The sequence below is a fragment of the Anomaloglossus baeobatrachus genome, chromosome 12, assembly GCF_048569485.1.
Source record: "Anomaloglossus baeobatrachus isolate aAnoBae1 chromosome 12, aAnoBae1.hap1, whole genome shotgun sequence".
NCBI lineage: Eukaryota > Metazoa > Chordata > Amphibia > Anura > Aromobatidae > Anomaloglossus > Anomaloglossus baeobatrachus.
In genome coordinates this window covers 23,576,888-23,596,947 of record NC_134364.1, presented here as the reverse complement: position 1 = coordinate 23,596,947, position 20,060 = coordinate 23,576,888, and the positions used below count along the sequence as shown (strand labels likewise).

The 20,060-nt window shown below is 52.9% G+C and overlaps 1 protein-coding gene across 3 annotated transcripts in view; it reads right to left on the bottom strand.

Moving 5' to 3' along the window:
- Nucleotides 1-606: 606 nt before the first annotated feature.
- The window catches only part of CDKN3 (cyclin dependent kinase inhibitor 3), a 104,079-nt gene continuing 84,625 nt past the window's right edge, over nucleotides 607-20,060 (bottom strand). Inside the window, exon 6 of one of the 3 annotated variants that reach the window (XM_075329557.1) lies at nucleotides 607-1,919. In XM_075329557.1, the coding sequence (XP_075185672.1) occupies nucleotides 1,664-1,919 (256 nt within the window). In that variant the 3' untranslated portion in view covers nucleotides 607-1,663. The remainder of the gene's footprint in view (nucleotides 1,920-20,060) is intronic. The other 2 variants (XM_075329558.1, XM_075329556.1) reach the window with 2 other exon arrangements.

The following is a 20,060-nucleotide window of genomic DNA, read 5'->3' as shown; positions in this document are numbered from 1 at the left end:
CGAGAACGCTATGGGTCATGAAATATGGCGTAAAACGTGCGCCACTTTCAGACAAACTTCCGAATTTTTTTTAACCCCTTATATAAAAGTAAACCTATACATGTTTGGTATGAAGGTGACTGACCTGAGGCATAACACACACACACACACACACGTTTTACCATACAGTGAACACAGTGAAAATATCTCAAAAACAATAGTGCCATCACACTTTTTTGCAATTTTTCTGCATTTGGAATTTTTTTTGCTGTATTCGAGTACACTATATGGTAAAACCTATGGTTTAATTTAAAAGTACAGCTCGTTATGCAAAAAATGAGCCCTCACATGACTATATTGACTGAAAAAGAAAAAAGTTAAGTCTCTCAGAAAAAGAATGGCGAAAAATCGGCCGGTCGTGAAGGGGTTAATAAAGTATTTATGGGTGGACAAACTAAATAATGGTTAATAACTAAAGGCATCCTGTCATACAAGTTTGATCTTCCAACTCATTAGTGCATGGAAAAAAAAAAAAAAACACCAAAAGAAAAAAAAAAAAAACTCTAAGAGTTTATACTGCTCAAAAATACATTTTATTTAACCACAAAAAGTAGTAAAAAATTGCATAAATAATTGCATAGTGCCATTTCCTATATAAAAGGAGGTAGCTAGATGCAGGAGACAGCACACATTGCCATAGATGTAAAAAGACCTATTTCATCATCACAATAAGATTTAACAAAACCAAAATGGTAATTGTACAGAAAACAACAATTAATATCAGGATAACATGGGTACAGAAAAGGGAATACATGCATAAAATATAAAGTATGCAAATCATATGTAGTTATATCCAATAAATATCAATCATGGCATACACAGATCTCTTATGAGCATAAGCCCTATCACATACATAGAATAGCAACAATCATGAATAAAGAAGCTCCTACCTATGAGTTAGCAGATGCAGACATGTCTATGGCACAGATGCAGAAAAATCCCCCTAAGGTAGACACCCCAACGTACATTTCACTATTGTCATGACATGCTTCATCAGGGACATGAAAAGATCCAATAATCAGAAATGGGCAAGAACAGTAAAGATGTCTGACATTCACAGTTCTAACCTACCCCATAGATGCTAATTTACTGGGCTGTAGAGGGATGACCACAAACTAAAATGTCACAAAAATAAAGCAGTTTCCACACGACCCACCACCGCTCCATTTATGGAACAGTATCTCTCTGTTATACAAGAAAGTGAGTGTTTAGGCCACTTCAGTAAATCACCACATCTCCTTTGCATTTATCCCTATAGGGTTTGGTCACACGAGTGTATGACTCGCACAATTATCGGATCTCATCACCCGGCATGGCCGGACTCTCCTGACAGAAGCAGGTCGGCTGCATGCGTTTCTATGCAGCTGACACACTCATGTCTGAAGAGTGTGTGGCTCTGCCAGGTGATACGATCCGATAATTGTGCGAGTCCTACACTCGTATGAACACACCCATAACTCGCAAAAACAAGTAATTATCTACAACTTTTCCATCGAGAGAAAAAAAATAATATAGAAAACTTGTGCAAAAAAAAAAAAACAACCAAAAACAAAAACAGACTGTGCATTAACAAAAATGAAAACTAAATTGATTGGTTTCAGGACTGTCTCAGCTGCAGCTTTATTCAATTTATTATCACAAAGAAGAGAAACATGAATTCATATAAGAACCAATAAACAGGAAAGGAAACCTGAGAGCATTCACCATCTACTAAACATTCAGACAGAAATGAGAAGGTAAAAGTGAACGTGCTGTGATGAGACCGGAGCAGCTTTTCTCGAGTCATGGCTTCATCATCTGGACAGCGATTCTCTGGTGCCTCCACGTGCTGCATGACAGTGGGCCATGTTCTCGTGGAACGTGTACACAAAATTATACTGCTGAAAATAGAATATATTACTTAGACGACATGGGCCGTGTTAAATGCATTTTTCATTTTGGAGAACAGATGTTCTTTAACCTAAAGGAAAATTCTTATAAAAGGAGCATTTACACAACTATATTTTACATTCTGTGCTTACAGCTGCCATATCTTGCTTGATAAGTGCACACGTTTTTCAGACCATTTGCTGAATATACTACTTGGGGTGGTATTTGTAGGGCTCAAGGTCTCTGCAATAATTTGGGTAAGGCCTTATGCCTTTTTCTTTTTTACATGAAAAAAAACAAACAAACACAAATACGTAATTACTTACCGGTAATGTGTTTTTTTCTGAACCCATGACAGCACCACGAGAGAGGGGATCCGCCCTTCAAGGACAGAAAACCTCCAGAATAAAAAGGGGCGGTACCTCTCCCCGCATCAGTTGGTTACAGAGCATGAAAGGACCTCAGGAAGAAACAATGTTATAACATAAACCAGCACCAACATTAACCACGTGCAGCTAAAACACTGCCAATTTATCCACATGCAGGGAGGGAATATAAGGGTGCTGTCATGGGTTCAGAAAAAACACATTACCGGTAAGTAATTACGTATTTTTCCAGCACCCATGACAGCACCATGAGAGAATTACATAGAAGAATTTTCCAAAGGGGAAAAACTACAGATTACAGAACCGATCTCCCCAGGTGAAGCCAGTAAGGAAAAGGCCAACCTATAGTGCTTATAGCAAGTGGAAGGTGAAGACCATGTGGCCCCTTACAAGCTGCTCAATGGTGACATACGATTTTTCAGCCCAGGAGACATAATTGCCCACATGCAGTGAGCTTTCAGACCTGCAGGCACATACCTACCACGAGCCGAGTAGGCGAAGAATTGGCTTCTCTGATCCACCCATGAAGTGGATTTAGAAGCTTTGAGCTCTTAGCCATTATCCTGAAAGAAAACGGGACCTGCCTCTTCTGCATTCAATAATTCCATAAGGTAACTGCTTACGTCCAGGCAATGCCCACTCCTCTTCCTGATCTTTCAGACTATCAAAAAAGGATGGAAGAACCATCCCTTTCGAATTATGAAAATCATGAATTACCATCAGGAGGCAAGGAGGGGCAGGTTTCAAGACACCTTATCCTAATAGTATAAGAGTAATGGTGGAACTAAGATAGGGCCTGGATGTCACTAACCCTACTTGTTGATGTCAAGGTGTCAGGAAGTTGGTGTCAGGGATGGATTATTTAAGTGACATGGACTCTAAGGCTATGTGCCCACGCTGCGGAAAATGCGCAGATTTTGCCGCGGATTTCTCGCGGAAAAGTCGCGGATTTTCCAGAAATCTGCAGCACAGCTACTCCCCAGCCATTTCTATGGCATTTGGGATATGCGGTGCCCACGCTGCGGATTTTTTCCGCAGCGGAAATCGTGCGAATTTTCGTGCGGAAAAATCTGCATGTCAATTGTTGCGTATTTTCGTGCGGATTTTGCCTATTCAATTGAAGAAAAAAAAACGCAAAATCCGCAACAAAATCCGCATCAAATCCGCACCTATGAAGAGGTGCGGATTTCGGGGGAAAGCTGCGGATTTTGATGCAGAAAAATCCGCAGATACAGAGTCCCGTGGGCACATAGCCTAAGGCCCTGTGCGCACTTGACGGTTTTTGCCGCGGATTTCCTGCATGTTATGTTCATAACATCTCTGCAGTGAATCACCAGCAAAACCTATGGGGAAAAAAAATGCTGCGCGCACTATGCGGATTTTGACAGCTGCATGTTTTGCTGCGGGATTCCCGCAGCAAAAACAATTGCATGTCACTTCTTTTCCGCACGTCGCTGCGGCATTTCACTACATTGACTGCAATGTAATCGTGAAATCCCGCAGAGAATAACGCAGGCAAATTCTGTGCGGTTCATTGCGTTTTCCTGCGTTATTCCCTACGGTATTTCGCGGTTTACCTGCGGTAATGCTCAGCACTGACCTGCGGTTTGCAGGGAAGTGATGTCATTATGACAGGAAGAGGAAGCAAAGCAGAGAGTAACACACAGAGATCACAGACAAAATATACACAGAGATTGCACTCACACACAGACAGAATACACATAGAAATCAAACGGAAATATAGAAAAAAAAAAAAAGCACGTGGACTCCGCTGTATTTTTACCGTCCAGCCGAGGTAAGCACACAGCGGCGGCCCGGTATTCTCAGGCTGGGGAGGGCGAGGGCCAGGGTTAATGCCCTCCCCATCCCGCAGCCGAGAATATCAGCCCGCAGCTGCCCCGGGACTGTCGCATCCATTATGCGGCAGTACCTGAGTGTCCCCGACTCTTCCTGTTGCCGTGATGCGGTGGCAGACAGGGTAATAAGGAGTTAATGGCGGCGGATCGCCGCCACTAAGTCCAGGCTTGATCATGGCAGCGTCTGAAACAGCTGACATGATCAACCCGTAAGTGAAAAAAAAACACCGAAAAATCCTTTATTTTAAATAAAACACAAATAAGCCTCCTCGTTCACCCTTTTATTAACCCCCCCGAAACACAGAGCTCCGGCGTAATCCACGTCCTGCGATGCTGGCATCCAGACGCGACTGACACACAGCGCTGAATGAATGCAGCCTCGCAACGAGACAGCAGAGGTAATTACAGGGCATTTCCCACGGCCGGTAATGTGAACTCACTACCGCTCGGGAGAAATGCAGCGGTCTGTCCCCTATCTATCCCTCTATTCTTCTATCTTCTATCTATTTGTCTATTTATCTATCTACTACAGGGGTCTCAAACTCAGCTGGGTGTATGGGCCGCACACAGAAAAAAAATAATTTGAGGGGCCGCATTCTTTTTAGGACGAAGTGACATTGGTAGTGGTACATACATATATACACACACACACACATACATATCACACATTTTTTGTAAGTAATACAGTTTAATTTAAAATAAGCACTGCATAGTAATTTTGGCCAACATCTTGTAGTAATGTGCCCCATGCATGTCTTCTTGTAGTAATCACACACACACACACACACACACACCCTGTGCAGCCTCAGCTAACACACACACACACACACCCTGTGCAGCCTCAGCTAACACACACACACACACACCCTGTGCAGCCTCAGCTAACACACACACACACACACCCTGTGCAGCCTCAGCTAACACACACACACACACACCCTGTGCAGCCTCAGCTAACACACACACACACACACCCTGTGCAGCCTCAGCTAACACACACACACACACACCCTGTGCAGCCTCAGCTAACACACACACACACACACCCTGTGCAGCCTCAGCTAACACACACACACACACACCCTGTGCAGCCTCAGCTAACACACACACACACACACCCTGTGCAGCCTCAGCTAACACACACACACACACACCCTGTGCAGCCTCAGCTAACACACACACACACACACCCTGTGCAGCCTCAGCTAACACACACACACACACACCCTGTGCAGCCTCAGCTAACACACACACACACACACCCTGTGCAGCCTCAGCTAACACACACACACACCCTGTGCAGCCTCAGCTAACACACACACACACCCTGTGCAGCCTCAGCTAACACACACACACACCCTGTGCAGCCTCAGCTAACACACACACCCTGTGCAGCCTCAGCTAACACACACACCCTGTGCAGCCTCAGCTAACACACACACCCTGTGCAGCCTCAGCTAACACACACACCCTGTGCAGCCTCAGCTAACACACACACACCCTGTGCAGCCTCAGCTAACACACACACACCCTGTGCAGCCTCAGCTAACACACACACACCCTGTGCAGCCTCAGCTAACACACACACACCCTGTGCAGCCTCAGCTAACACACACACACCCTGTGCAGCCTCAGCTAACACACACACACCCTGTGCAGCCTCAGCTAACACACACACACCCTGTGCAGCCTCAGCTAACACACACACACCCTGTGCAGCCTCAGCTAACACACACACACCCTGTGCAGCCTCAGCTAACACACACACACCCTGTGCAGCCTCAGCTAACACACACACACCCTGTGCAGCCTCAGCTAACACACACACACCCTGTGCAGCCTCAGCTAACACACACACACCCTGTGCAGCCTCAGCTAACACACACACACCCTGTGCAGCCTCAGCTAACACACACACACCCTGTGCAGCCTCAGCTAACACACACACACCCTGTGCAGCCTCAGCTAACACACACACACCCTGTGCAGCCTCAGCTAACACACACACACCCTGTGCAGCCTCAGCTAACACACACACACCCTGTGCAGCCTCAGCTAACACACACACACCCTGTGCAGCCTCAGCTAACACACACACACCCTGTGCAGCCTCAGCTAACACACACACACCCTGTGCAGCCTCAGCTAACACACACACACCCTGTGCAGCCTCAGCTAACACACACACACACCCTGTGCAGCCTCAGCTAACACACACACACACACCCTGTGCAGCCTCAGCTAACACACACACACACACCCTGTGCAGCCTCAGCTAACACACACACACACACCCTGTGCAGCCTCAGCTAACACACACACACACACCCTGTGCAGCCTCAGCTAACACACACACACACACCCTGTGCAGCCTCAGCTAACACACACACACACACCCTGTGCAGCCTCAGCTAACACACACACACACACCCTGTGCAGCCTCAGCTAACACACACACACACACCCTGTGCAGCCTCAGCTAACACACACACACACACCCTGTGCAGCCTCAGCTAACACACACACACACACCCTGTGCAGCCTCAGCTAACACACACACACACACCCTGTGCAGCCTCAGCTAACACACACACACACACCCTGTGCAGCCTCAGCTAACACACACACACACACCCTGTGCAGCCTCAGCTAACACACACACACACACCCTGTGCAGCCTCAGCTAACACACACACACACACCCTGTGCAGCCTCAGCTAACACACACACACACACCCTGTGCAGCCTCAGCTAACACACACACACACACCCTGTGCAGCCTCAGCTAACACACACACACACACCCTGTGCAGCCTCAGCTAACACACACACACACACCCTGTGCAGCCTCAGCTAACACACACACACACACCCTGTGCAGCCTCAGCTAACACACACACACACACCCTGTGCAGCCTCAGCTAACACACACACACACACCCTGTGCAGCCTCAGCTAACACACACACACACACCCTGTGCAGCCTCAGCTAACACACACACACACACCCTGTGCAGCCTCAGCTAACACACACACACACACCCTGTGCAGCCTCAGCTAACACACACACACACACCCTGTGCAGCCTCAGCTAACACACACACACACACCCTGTGCAGCCTCAGCTAACACACACACACACACCCTGTGCAGCCTCAGCTAACACACACACACACACCCTGTGCAGCCTCAGCTAACACACACACACACACCCTGTGCAGCCTCAGCTAACACACACACACACACCCTGTGCAGCCTCAGCTAACACACACACACACACCCTGTGCAGCCTCAGCTAACACACACACACACACCCTGTGCAGCCTCAGCTAACACACACACACACACCCTGTGCAGCCTCAGCTAACACACACACACACACCCTGTGCAGCCTCAGCTAACACACACACACACACCCTGTGCAGCCTCAGCTAACACACACACACACACCCTGTGCAGCCTCAGCTAACACACACACACACACCCTGTGCAGCCTCAGCTAACACACACACACACACCCTGTGCAGCCTCAGCTAACACACACACACACACCCTGTGCAGCCTCAGCTAACACACACACACACACCCTGTGCAGCCTCAGCTAACACACACACACACACCCTGTGCAGCCTCAGCTAACACACACACACACACCCTGTGCAGCCTCAGCTAACACACACACACACACCCTGTGCAGCCTCAGCTAACACACACACACACACCCTGTGCAGCCTCAGCTAACACACACACACACACCCTGTGCAGCCTCAGCTAACACACACACACACACCCTGTGCAGCCTCAGCTAACACACACACACACACCCTGTGCAGCCTCAGCTAACACACACACACACACCCTGTGCAGCCTCAGCTAACACACACACACACACCCTGTGCAGCCTCAGCTAACACACACACACACACCCTGTGCAGCCTCAGCTAACACACACACACACACCCTGTGCAGCCTCAGCTAACACACACACACACACCCTGTGCAGCCTCAGCTAACACACACACACACACCCTGTGCAGCCTCAGCTAACACACACACACACACCCTGTGCAGCCTCAGCTAACACACACACACACACCCTGTGCAGCCTCAGCTAACACACACACACACACCCTGTGCAGCCTCAGCTAACACACACACACACACCCTGTGCAGCCTCAGCTAACACACACACACACACCCTGTGCAGCCTCAGCTAACACACACACACACACCCTGTGCAGCCTCAGCTAACACACACACACACACCCTGTGCAGCCTCAGCTAACACACACACACACACCCTGTGCAGCCTCAGCTAACACACACACACACACCCTGTGCAGCCTCAGCTAACACACACACACACACCCTGTGCAGCCTCAGCTAACACACACACACACACCCTGTGCAGCCTCAGCTAACACACACACACACACCCTGTGCAGCCTCAGCTAACACACACACACACACCCTGTGCAGCCTCAGCTAACACACACACACACACCCTGTGCAGCCTCAGCTAACACACACACACACACCCTGTGCAGCCTCAGCTAACACACACACACACACCCTGTGCAGCCTCAGCTAACACACACACACACACCCTGTGCAGCCTCAGCTAACACACACACACACACCCTGTGCAGCCTCAGCTAACACACACACACACACCCTGTGCAGCCTCAGCTAACACACACACACACACCCTGTGCAGCCTCAGCTAACACACACACACACACCCTGTGCAGCCTCAGCTAACACACACACACACACCCTGTGCAGCCTCAGCTAACACACACACACACACCCTGTGCAGCCTCAGCTAACACACACACACACACCCTGTGCAGCCTCAGCTAACACACACACACACACCCTGTGCAGCCTCAGCTAACACACACACACACACCCTGTGCAGCCTCAGCTAACACACACACACACACCCTGTGCAGCCTCAGCTAACACACACACACACACCCTGTGCAGCCTCAGCTAACACACACACACACACCCTGTGCAGCCTCAGCTAACACACACACACACACCCTGTGCAGCCTCAGCTAACACACACACACACACCCTGTGCAGCCTCAGCTAACACACACACACACACCCTGTGCAGCCTCAGCTAACACACACACACACACCCTGTGCAGCCTCAGCTAACACACACACACACACCCTGTGCAGCCTCAGCTAACACACACACACACACCCTGTGCAGCCTCAGCTAACACACACACACACACCCTGTGCAGCCTCAGCTAACACACACACACACACCCTGTGCAGCCTCAGCTAACACACACACACACACCCTGTGCAGCCTCAGCTAACACACACACACACACCCTGTGCAGCCTCAGCTAACACACACACACACACCCTGTGCAGCCTCAGCTAACACACACACACACACCCTGTGCAGCCTCAGCTAACACACACACACACACCCTGTGCAGCCTCAGCTAACACACACACACACACCCTGTGCAGCCTCAGCTAACACACACACACACACCCTGTGCAGCCTCAGCTAACACACACACACACACCCTGTGCAGCCTCAGCTAACACACACACACACACCCTGTGCAGCCTCAGCTAACACACACCACACACACCCTGTGCAGCCTCAGCTAACACACACACACACACCCTGTGCAGCCTCAGCTAACACACACACACACACCCTGTGCAGCCTCAGCTAACACACACACACACACCCTGTGCAGCCTCAGCTAACACACACACACACACCCTGTGCAGCCTCAGCTAACACACACACACACACCCTGTGCAGCCTCAGCTAACACACACACACACACCCTGTGCAGCCTCAGCTAACACACACACACACACCCTGTGCAGCCTCAGCTAACACACACACACACACCCTGTGCAGCCTCAGCTAACACACACACACACACCCTGTGCAGCCTCAGCTAACACACACACACACACCCTGTGCAGCCTCAGCTAACACACACACACACACCCTGTGCAGCCTCAGCTAACACACACACACACACCCTGTGCAGCCTCAGCTAACACACACACACACACCCTGTGCAGCCTCAGCTAACACACACACACACACCCTGTGCAGCCTCAGCTAACACACACACACACACCCTGTGCAGCCTCAGCTAACACACACACACACACCCTGTGCAGCCTCAGCTAACACACACACACACACCCTGTGCAGCCTCAGCTAACACACACACACACACCCTGTGCAGCCTCAGCTAACACACACACACACACCCTGTGCAGCCTCAGCTAACACACACACACACACCCTGTGCAGCCTCAGCTAACACACACACACACACCCTGTGCAGCCTCAGCTAACACACACACACACACCCTGTGCAGCCTCAGCTAACACACACACACACACCCTGTGCAGCCTCAGCTAACACACACACACACACCCTGTGCAGCCTCAGCTAACACACACACACACACCCTGTGCAGCCTCAGCTAACACACACACACACACCCTGTGCAGCCTCAGCTAACACACACACACACACCCTGTGCAGCCTCAGCTAACACACACACACACACCCTGTGCAGCCTCAGCTAACACACACACACACACCCTGTGCAGCCTCAGCTAACACACACACACACACCCTGTGCAGCCTCAGCTAACACACACACACACACCCTGTGCAGCCTCAGCTAACACACACACACACACCCTGTGCAGCCTCAGCTAACACACACACACACACCCTGTGCAGCCTCAGCTAACACACACACACACACCCTGTGCAGCCTCAGCTAACACACACACACACACCCTGTGCAGCCTCAGCTAACACACACACACACACCCTGTGCAGCCTCAGCTAACACACACACACACACCCTGTGCAGCCTCAGCTAACACACACACACACACCCTGTGCAGCCTCAGCTAACACACACACACACACCCTGTGCAGCCTCAGCTAACACACACACACACACCCTGTGCAGCCTCAGCTAACACACACACACACACCCTGTGCAGCCTCAGCTAACACACACACACACACCCTGTGCAGCCTCAGCTAACACACACACACACACCCTGTGCAGCCTCAGCTAACACACACACACACACCCTGTGCAGCCTCAGCTAACACACACACACACACCCTGTGCAGCCTCAGCTAACACACACACACACACCCTGTGCAGCCTCAGCTAACACACACACACACACCCTGTGCAGCCTCAGCTAACACACACACACACACCCTGTGCAGCCTCAGCTAACACACACACACACACCCTGTGCAGCCTCAGCTAACACACACACACACACCCTGTGCAGCCTCAGCTAACACACACACACACACCCTGTGCAGCCTCAGCTAACACACACACACACACCCTGTGCAGCCTCAGCTAACACACACACACACACCCTGTGCAGCCTCAGCTAACACACACACACACACCCTGTGCAGCCTCAGCTAACACACACACACACACCCTGTGCAGCCTCAGCTAACACACACACACACACCCTGTGCAGCCTCAGCTAACACACACACACACACCCTGTGCAGCCTCAGCTAACACACACACACACACCCTGTGCAGCCTCAGCTAACACACACACACACACCCTGTGCAGCCTCAGCTAACACACACACACACACCCTGTGCAGCCTCAGCTAACACACACACACACACCCTGTGCAGCCTCAGCTAACACACACACACACACCCTGTGCAGCCTCAGCTAACACACACACACACACCCTGTGCAGCCTCAGCTAACACACACACACACCCTGTGCAGCCTCAGCTAACACACACACACCCTGTGCAGCCTCAGCTAACACACACACCCTGTGCAGCCTCAGCTAACACACACACCCCTGTGCAGCCTCAGCTAACACACACACACACACCCTGTGCAGCCTCAGCTAACACACACACACACCCTGTGCAGCCTCAGCTAACACACACACACCCTGTGCAGCCTCAGCTAACACACACACCCTGTGCAGCCTCAGCTAACACACACACCTCACACACCCTGTGCAGCCTCAGCTAACACACACACACACACCCTGTGCAGCCTCAGCTAACACACACACACCCCTGTGCAGCCTCAGCTAACACACACACCACCCTGTGCAGCCTCAGCTAACACACACACCCTGTGCAGCCTCAGCTAACACACACACCCTGTGCAGCCTCAGCTAACACACACACACACCCTGTGCAGCCTCAGCTAACACACACACACACACCCTGTGCAGCCTCAGCTAACACACACACACACCCTGTGCAGCCTCAGCTAACACACACACACACCCTGTGCAGCCTCAGCTAACACACACACACACCCTGTGCAGCCTCAGCTAACACACACACACCCTGTGCAGCCTCAGCTAACACACACACACCCTGTGCAGCCTCAGCTAACACACACACACCCTGTGCAGCCTCAGCTAACACACACACCCCTGTGCAGCCTCAGCTAACACACACACACCCTGTGCAGCCTCAGCTAACACACACACACACCCTGTGCAGCCTCAGCTAACACACACACCCCTGTGCAGCCTCAGCTAACACACACACCCCTGTGCAGCCTCAGCTAACACACACACACCCCTGTGCAGCCTCAGCTAACACACACACACCCTGTGCAGCCTCAGCTAACACACACACCCTGTGCAGCCTCAGCTAACACACACCCTGTGCAGCCTCAGCTAACACACACACACCCTGTGCAGCCTCAGCTAACACACACACACCCCTGTGCAGCCTCAGCTAACACACACACACCCCTGTGCAGCCTCAGCTAACACACACACACACCCTGTGCAGCCTCAGCTAACACACACACCCTGTGCAGCCTCAGCTACACACACACACCCTGTGCAGCCTCAGCTAACACACACACACACCCTGTGCAGCCTCAGCTAACACACACACCCCTGTGCAGCCTCAGCTAACACACACACCCTGTGCAGCCTCAGCTAACACACACACACCCTGTGCAGCCTCAGCTAACACACACACCCTGTGCAGCCTCAGCTAACACACACACCCCCTGTGCAGCCTCAGCTAACACACACACACACCCTGTGCAGCCTCAGCTAACACACACACACACACCCTGTGCAGCCTCAGCTAACACACACACACACCCTGTGCAGCCTCAGCTAACACACACACACCCTGTGCAGCCTCAGCTAACACACACACACACCCTGTGCAGCCTCAGCTAACACACACACACCCTGTGCAGCCTCAGCTAACACACACACACCCTGTGCAGCCTCAGCTAACACACACACACACACCCTGTGCAGCCTCAGCTAACACACACACACACACCCTGTGCAGCCTCAGCTAACACACACACACACACCCTGTGCAGCCTCAGCTAACACACACACACACACCCTGTGCAGCCTCAGCTAACACACACACACCCTGTGCAGCCTCAGCTAACACACACACACACACCCTGTGCAGCCTCAGCTAACACACACACACACACCCTGTGCAGCCTCAGCTAACACACACACACACACCCTGTGCAGCCTCAGCTAACACACACACACACACCCTGTGCAGCCTCAGCTAACACACACACACACACCCTGTGCAGCCTCAGCTAACACACACACACACACCCTGTGCAGCCTCAGCTAACACACACACACACCCTGTGCAGCCTCAGCTAACACACACACACACACCCTGTGCAGCCTCAGCTAACACACACACACACACCCTGTGCAGCCTCAGCTAACACACACACACACACCCTGTGCAGCCTCAGCTAACACACACACACACACCCTGTGCAGCCTCAGCTAACACACACACACACACCCTGTGCAGCCTCAGCTAACACACACACACACCCTGTGCAGCCTCAGCTAACACACACACACACCCTGTGCAGCCTCAGCTAACACACACACACACACCCTGTGCAGCCTCAGCTAACACACACACACACACCCTGTGCAGCCTCAGCTAACACACACACACACACCCTGTGCAGCCTCAGCTAACACACACACACACACCCTGTGCAGCCTCAGCTAACACACACACACACACCCTGTGCAGCCTCAGCTAACACACACACACACACCCTGTGCAGCCTCAGCTAACACACACACACACACCCTGTGCAGCCTCAGCTAACACACACACACACACCCTGTGCAGCCTCAGCTAACACACACACACACACCCTGTGCAGCCTCAGCTAACACACACACACACACCCTGTGCAGCCTCAGCTAACACACACACACACACCCTGTGCAGCCTCAGCTAACACACACACACACACCCTGTGCAGCCTCAGCTAACACACACACACACACCCTGTGCAGCCTCAGCTAACACACACACACACACCCTGTGCAGCCTCAGCTAACACACACACACACACCCTGTGCAGCCTCAGCTAACACACACACACACACCCTGTGCAGCCTCAGCTAACACACACACACACACCCTGTGCAGCCTCAGCTAACACACACACACACACCCTGTGCAGCCTCAGCTAACACACACACACACACCCTGTGCAGCCTCAGCTAACACACACACACACACCCTGTGCAGCCTCAGCTAACACACACACACACACCCTGTGCAGCCTCAGCTAACACACACACACACACCCTGTGCAGCCTCAGCTAACACACACACACACACCCTGTGCAGCCTCAGCTAACACACACACACACACCCTGTGCAGCCTCAGCTAACACACACACACACACCCTGTGCAGCCTCAGCTAACACACACACACACACCCTGTGCAGCCTCAGCTAACACACACACACACACCCTGTGCAGCCTCAGCTAACACACACACACACACCCTGTGCAGCCTCAGCTAACACACACACACACACCCTGTGCAGCCTCAGCTAACACACACACACACACCCTGTGCAGCCTCAGCTAACACACACACACACACCCTGTGCAGCCTCAGCTAACACACACACACACACCCTGTGCAGCCTCAGCTAACACACACACACACACCCTGTGCAGCCTCAGCTAACACACACACACACACCCTGTGCAGCCTCAGCTAACACACACACACACACCCTGTGCAGCCTCAGCTAACACACACACACACACCCTGTGCAGCCTCAGCTAACACACACACACACACCCTGTGCAGCCTCAGCTAACACACACACACACACCCTGTGCAGCCTCAGCTAACACACACACACACACCCTGTGCAGCCTCAGCTAACACACACACACACACCCTGTGCAGCCTCAGCTAACACACACACACACACCCTGTGCAGCCTCAGCTAACACACACACACACCCTGTGCAGCCTCAGCTAACACACACACACACACCCTGTGCAGCCTCAGCTAACACACACACACACACCCTGTGCAGCCTCAGCTAACACACACACACACACCCTGTGCAGCCTCAGCTAACACACACACACACACCCTGTGCAGCCTCAGCTAACACACACACACACACCCTGTGCAGCCTCAGCTAACACACACACACACACCCTGTGCAGCCTCAGCTAACACACACACACACACCCTGTGCAGCCTCAGCTAACACACACACACACACCCTGTGCAGCCTCAGCTAACACACACACACACACCCTGTGCAGCCTCAGCTAACACACACACACACACCCTGTGCAGCCTCAGCTAACACACACACACACACCCTGTGCAGCCTCAGCTAACACACACACACACACCCTGTGCAGCCTCAGCTAACACACACACACACACCCTGTGCAGCCTCAGCTAACACACACACACACACCCTGTGCAGCCTCAGCTAACACACACACACACACCCTGTGCAGCCTCAGCTAACACACACACACACACCCTGTGCAGCCTCAGCTAACACACACACACACACCCTGTGCAGCCTCAGCTAACACACACACACACACCCTGTGCAGCCTCAGCTAACACACACACACACACCCTGTGCAGCCTCAGCTAACACACACACACACACCCTGTGCAGCCTCAGCTAACACACACACACACACCCTGTGCAGCCTCAGCTAACACACACACACACACCCTGTGCAGCCTCAGCTAACACACACACACACACCCTGTGCAGCCTCAGCTAACACACACACACACACCCTGTGCAGCCTCAGCTAACACACACACACACACCCTGTGCAGCCTCAGCTAACACACACACACACACCCTGTGCAGCCTCAGCTAACACACACACACACACCCTGTGCAGCCTCAGCTAACACACACACACACACCCTGTGCAGCCTCAGCTAACACACACACACACACCCTGTGCAGCCTCAGCTAACACACACACACACACCCTGTGCAGCCTCAGCTAACACACACACACACACCCTGTGCAGCCTCAGCTAACACACACACACACACCCTGTGCAGCCTCAGCTAACACACACACACACACCCTGTGCAGCCTCAGCTAACACACACACACACACACACCCTGTGCAGCCTCAGCTAACACACACACACACACCCTGTGCAGCCTCAGCTAACACACACACACACACCCTGTGCAGCCTCAGCTAACACACACACACACACCCTGTGCAGCCTCAGCTAACACACACACACACCCTGTGCAGCCTCAGCTAACACACACACACACACCCTGTGCAGCCTCAGCTAACACACACACACACCCTGTGCAGCCTCAGCTAACACACACACACACACCCTGTGCAGCCTCAGCTAACACACACACACACACCCTGTGCAGCCTCAGCTAACACACACACACACACCCTGTGCAGCCTCAGCTAACACACACACACACACCCTGTGCAGCCTCAGCTAACACACACACACACACCCTGTGCAGCCTCAGCTAACACACACACACACACCCTGTGCAGCCTCAGCTAACACACACACACACACCCTGTGCAGCCTCAGCTAACACACACACACACACCCTGTGCAGCCTCAGCTAACACACACACACACACCCTGTGCAGCCTCAGCTAACACACACACACACACCCTGTGCAGCCTCAGCTAACACACACACACACACCCTGTGCAGCCTCAGCTAACACACACACACACACCTGTGCAGCCTCAGCTAACACACACACACACACCCTGTGCAGCCTCAGCTAACACACACACACACACCCTGTGCAGCCTCAGCTAACACACACACACACACCCTGTGCAGCCTCAGCTAACACACACACACACACCCTGTGCAGCCTCAGCTAACACACACACACACACCCTGTGCAGCCTCAGCTAACACACACACACACACCCTGTGCAGCCTCAGCTAACACACACACACACACCCTGTGCAGCCTCAGCTAACACACACACACACACCCTGTGCAGCCTCAGCTAACACACACACACACACCCTGTGCAGCCTCAGCTAACACACACACACACACCCTGTGCAGCCTCAGCTAACACACACACACACACCCTGTGCAGCCTCAGCTAACACACACACACACCCCTGTGCAGCCTCAGCTAACACACACACACACACCCTGTGCAGCCTCAGCTAACACACACACACACACCCTGTGCAGCCTCAGCTAACACACACACACACACCCTGTGCAGCCTCAGCTAACACACACACACACACCCTGTGCAGCCTCAGCTAACACACACACACACACCCCTGTGCAGCCTCAGCTAACACACACACACACACCCTGTGCAGCCTCAGCTAACACACACACACACACCCTGTGCAGCCTCAGCTAACACACACACACACCCTGTGCAGCCTCAGCTAACACACACACACACACCCTGTGCAGCCTCAGCTAACACACACACACACACCCTGTGCAGCCTCAGCTAACACACACACACACACCCTGTGCAGCCTCAGCTAACACACACACACACACCCTGTGCAGCCTCAGCTAACACACACACACACACCCTGTGCAGCCTCAGCTAACACACACACACACACCCTGTGCAGCCTCAGCTAACACACACACACACACCCTGTGCAGCCTCAGCTAACACACACACACACACCCTGTGCAGCCTCAGCTAACACACACACACACCCCTGTGCAGCCTCAGCTAACACACACACACACCCTGTGCAGCCTCAGCTAACACACACACACACCCCTGTGCAGCCTCAGCTAACACACACACACACACCCTGTGCAGCCTCAGCTAACACACACACACCCCCTGTGCAGCCTCAGCTAACACACACACACCCCCTGTGCAGCCTCAGCTAACACACACACACACCCCTGTGCAGCCTCAGCTAACACACACACAACCCCTGTGCAGCCTCAGCTAACACACACACACCCCTGTGCAGCCTCAGCTAACACACACACCCTGTGCAGCCTCAGCTAACACACACACACCCCTGTGCAGCCTCAGCTAACACACACACACCCCCTGTGCAGCCTCAGCTAACACACACACACCCCTGTGCAGCCTCAGCTAACACACACACACCCCCTGTGCAGCCTCAGCTAACACACACACACCCCCTGTGCAGCCTCAGCTAACACACACACACCCCCTGTGCAGCCTCAGCTAACACACACACACCCCTGTGCAGCCTCAGCTAACACACACACACCCCCTGTGCAGCCTCAGCTAACACACACACACCCCCTGTGCAGCCTCAGCTAACACACACACACCCCCTGTGCAGCCTCAGCTAACACACACACACCCCCTGTGCAGCCTCAGCTAACACACACACACCCCTGTGCAGCCTCAGCTAACACACACACACCCCCTGTGCAGCCTCAGCTAACACACACACACCCCCTGTGCAGCCTCAGCTAACACACACACACCCCCTGTGCAGCCTCAGCTAACACACACACACCCCCTGTGCAGCCTCAGCTAACACACACACCCCTGTGCAGCCTCAGCTAACACACACACACCCCCTGTGCAGCCTCAGCTAACACACACACACCCCCTGTGCAGCCTCAGCTAACACACACACACCCCTGTGCAGCCTCAGCTAACACACACACACCCCCTGTGCAGCCTCAGCTAACACACACACACCCCCTGTGCAGCCTCAGCTAACACACACACACCCCCTGTGCAGCCTCAGCTAACACACACACACCCCTGTGCAGCCTCAGCTAACACACACACACCCCTGTGCAGCCTCAGCTAACACACACACACCCCCTGTGCAGCCTCAGCTAACACACACACACCCCCTGTGCAGCCTCAGCTAACACACACACACCCCTGTGCAGCCTCAGCTAACACACACACACCCCCTGTGCAGCCTCAGCTAACACACACACACCCCTGTGCAGCCTCAGCTAACACACACACACACCCCTGTGCAGCCTCAGCTAACACACACACACCCCCTGTGCAGCCTCAGCTAACACACACACACCCCTGTGCAGCCTCAGCTAACACACACACACCCCCTGTGCAGCCTCAGCTAACACACACACACCCCCTGTGCAGCCTCAGCTAACACACACACACCCCTGTGCAGCCTCAGCTAACACACACACACCCCCTGTGCAGCCTCAGCTAACACACACACACCCCCTGTGCAGCCTCAGCTAACACACACACACACACCCTGTGCAGCCTCAGCTAACACACACACACACACCCTGTGCAGCCTCAGCTAACACACACACACACACCCTGTGCAGCCTCAGCTAACACACACACACACACCCTGTGCAGCCTCAGCTAACACACACACACACACCCTGTGCAGCCTCAGCTAACACACACACACACACCCTGTGCAGCCTCAGCTAACACACACACACACACCCTGTGCAGCCTCAGCTAACACACACACACACACCCTGTGCAGCCTCAGCTAACACACACACACACACCCTGTGC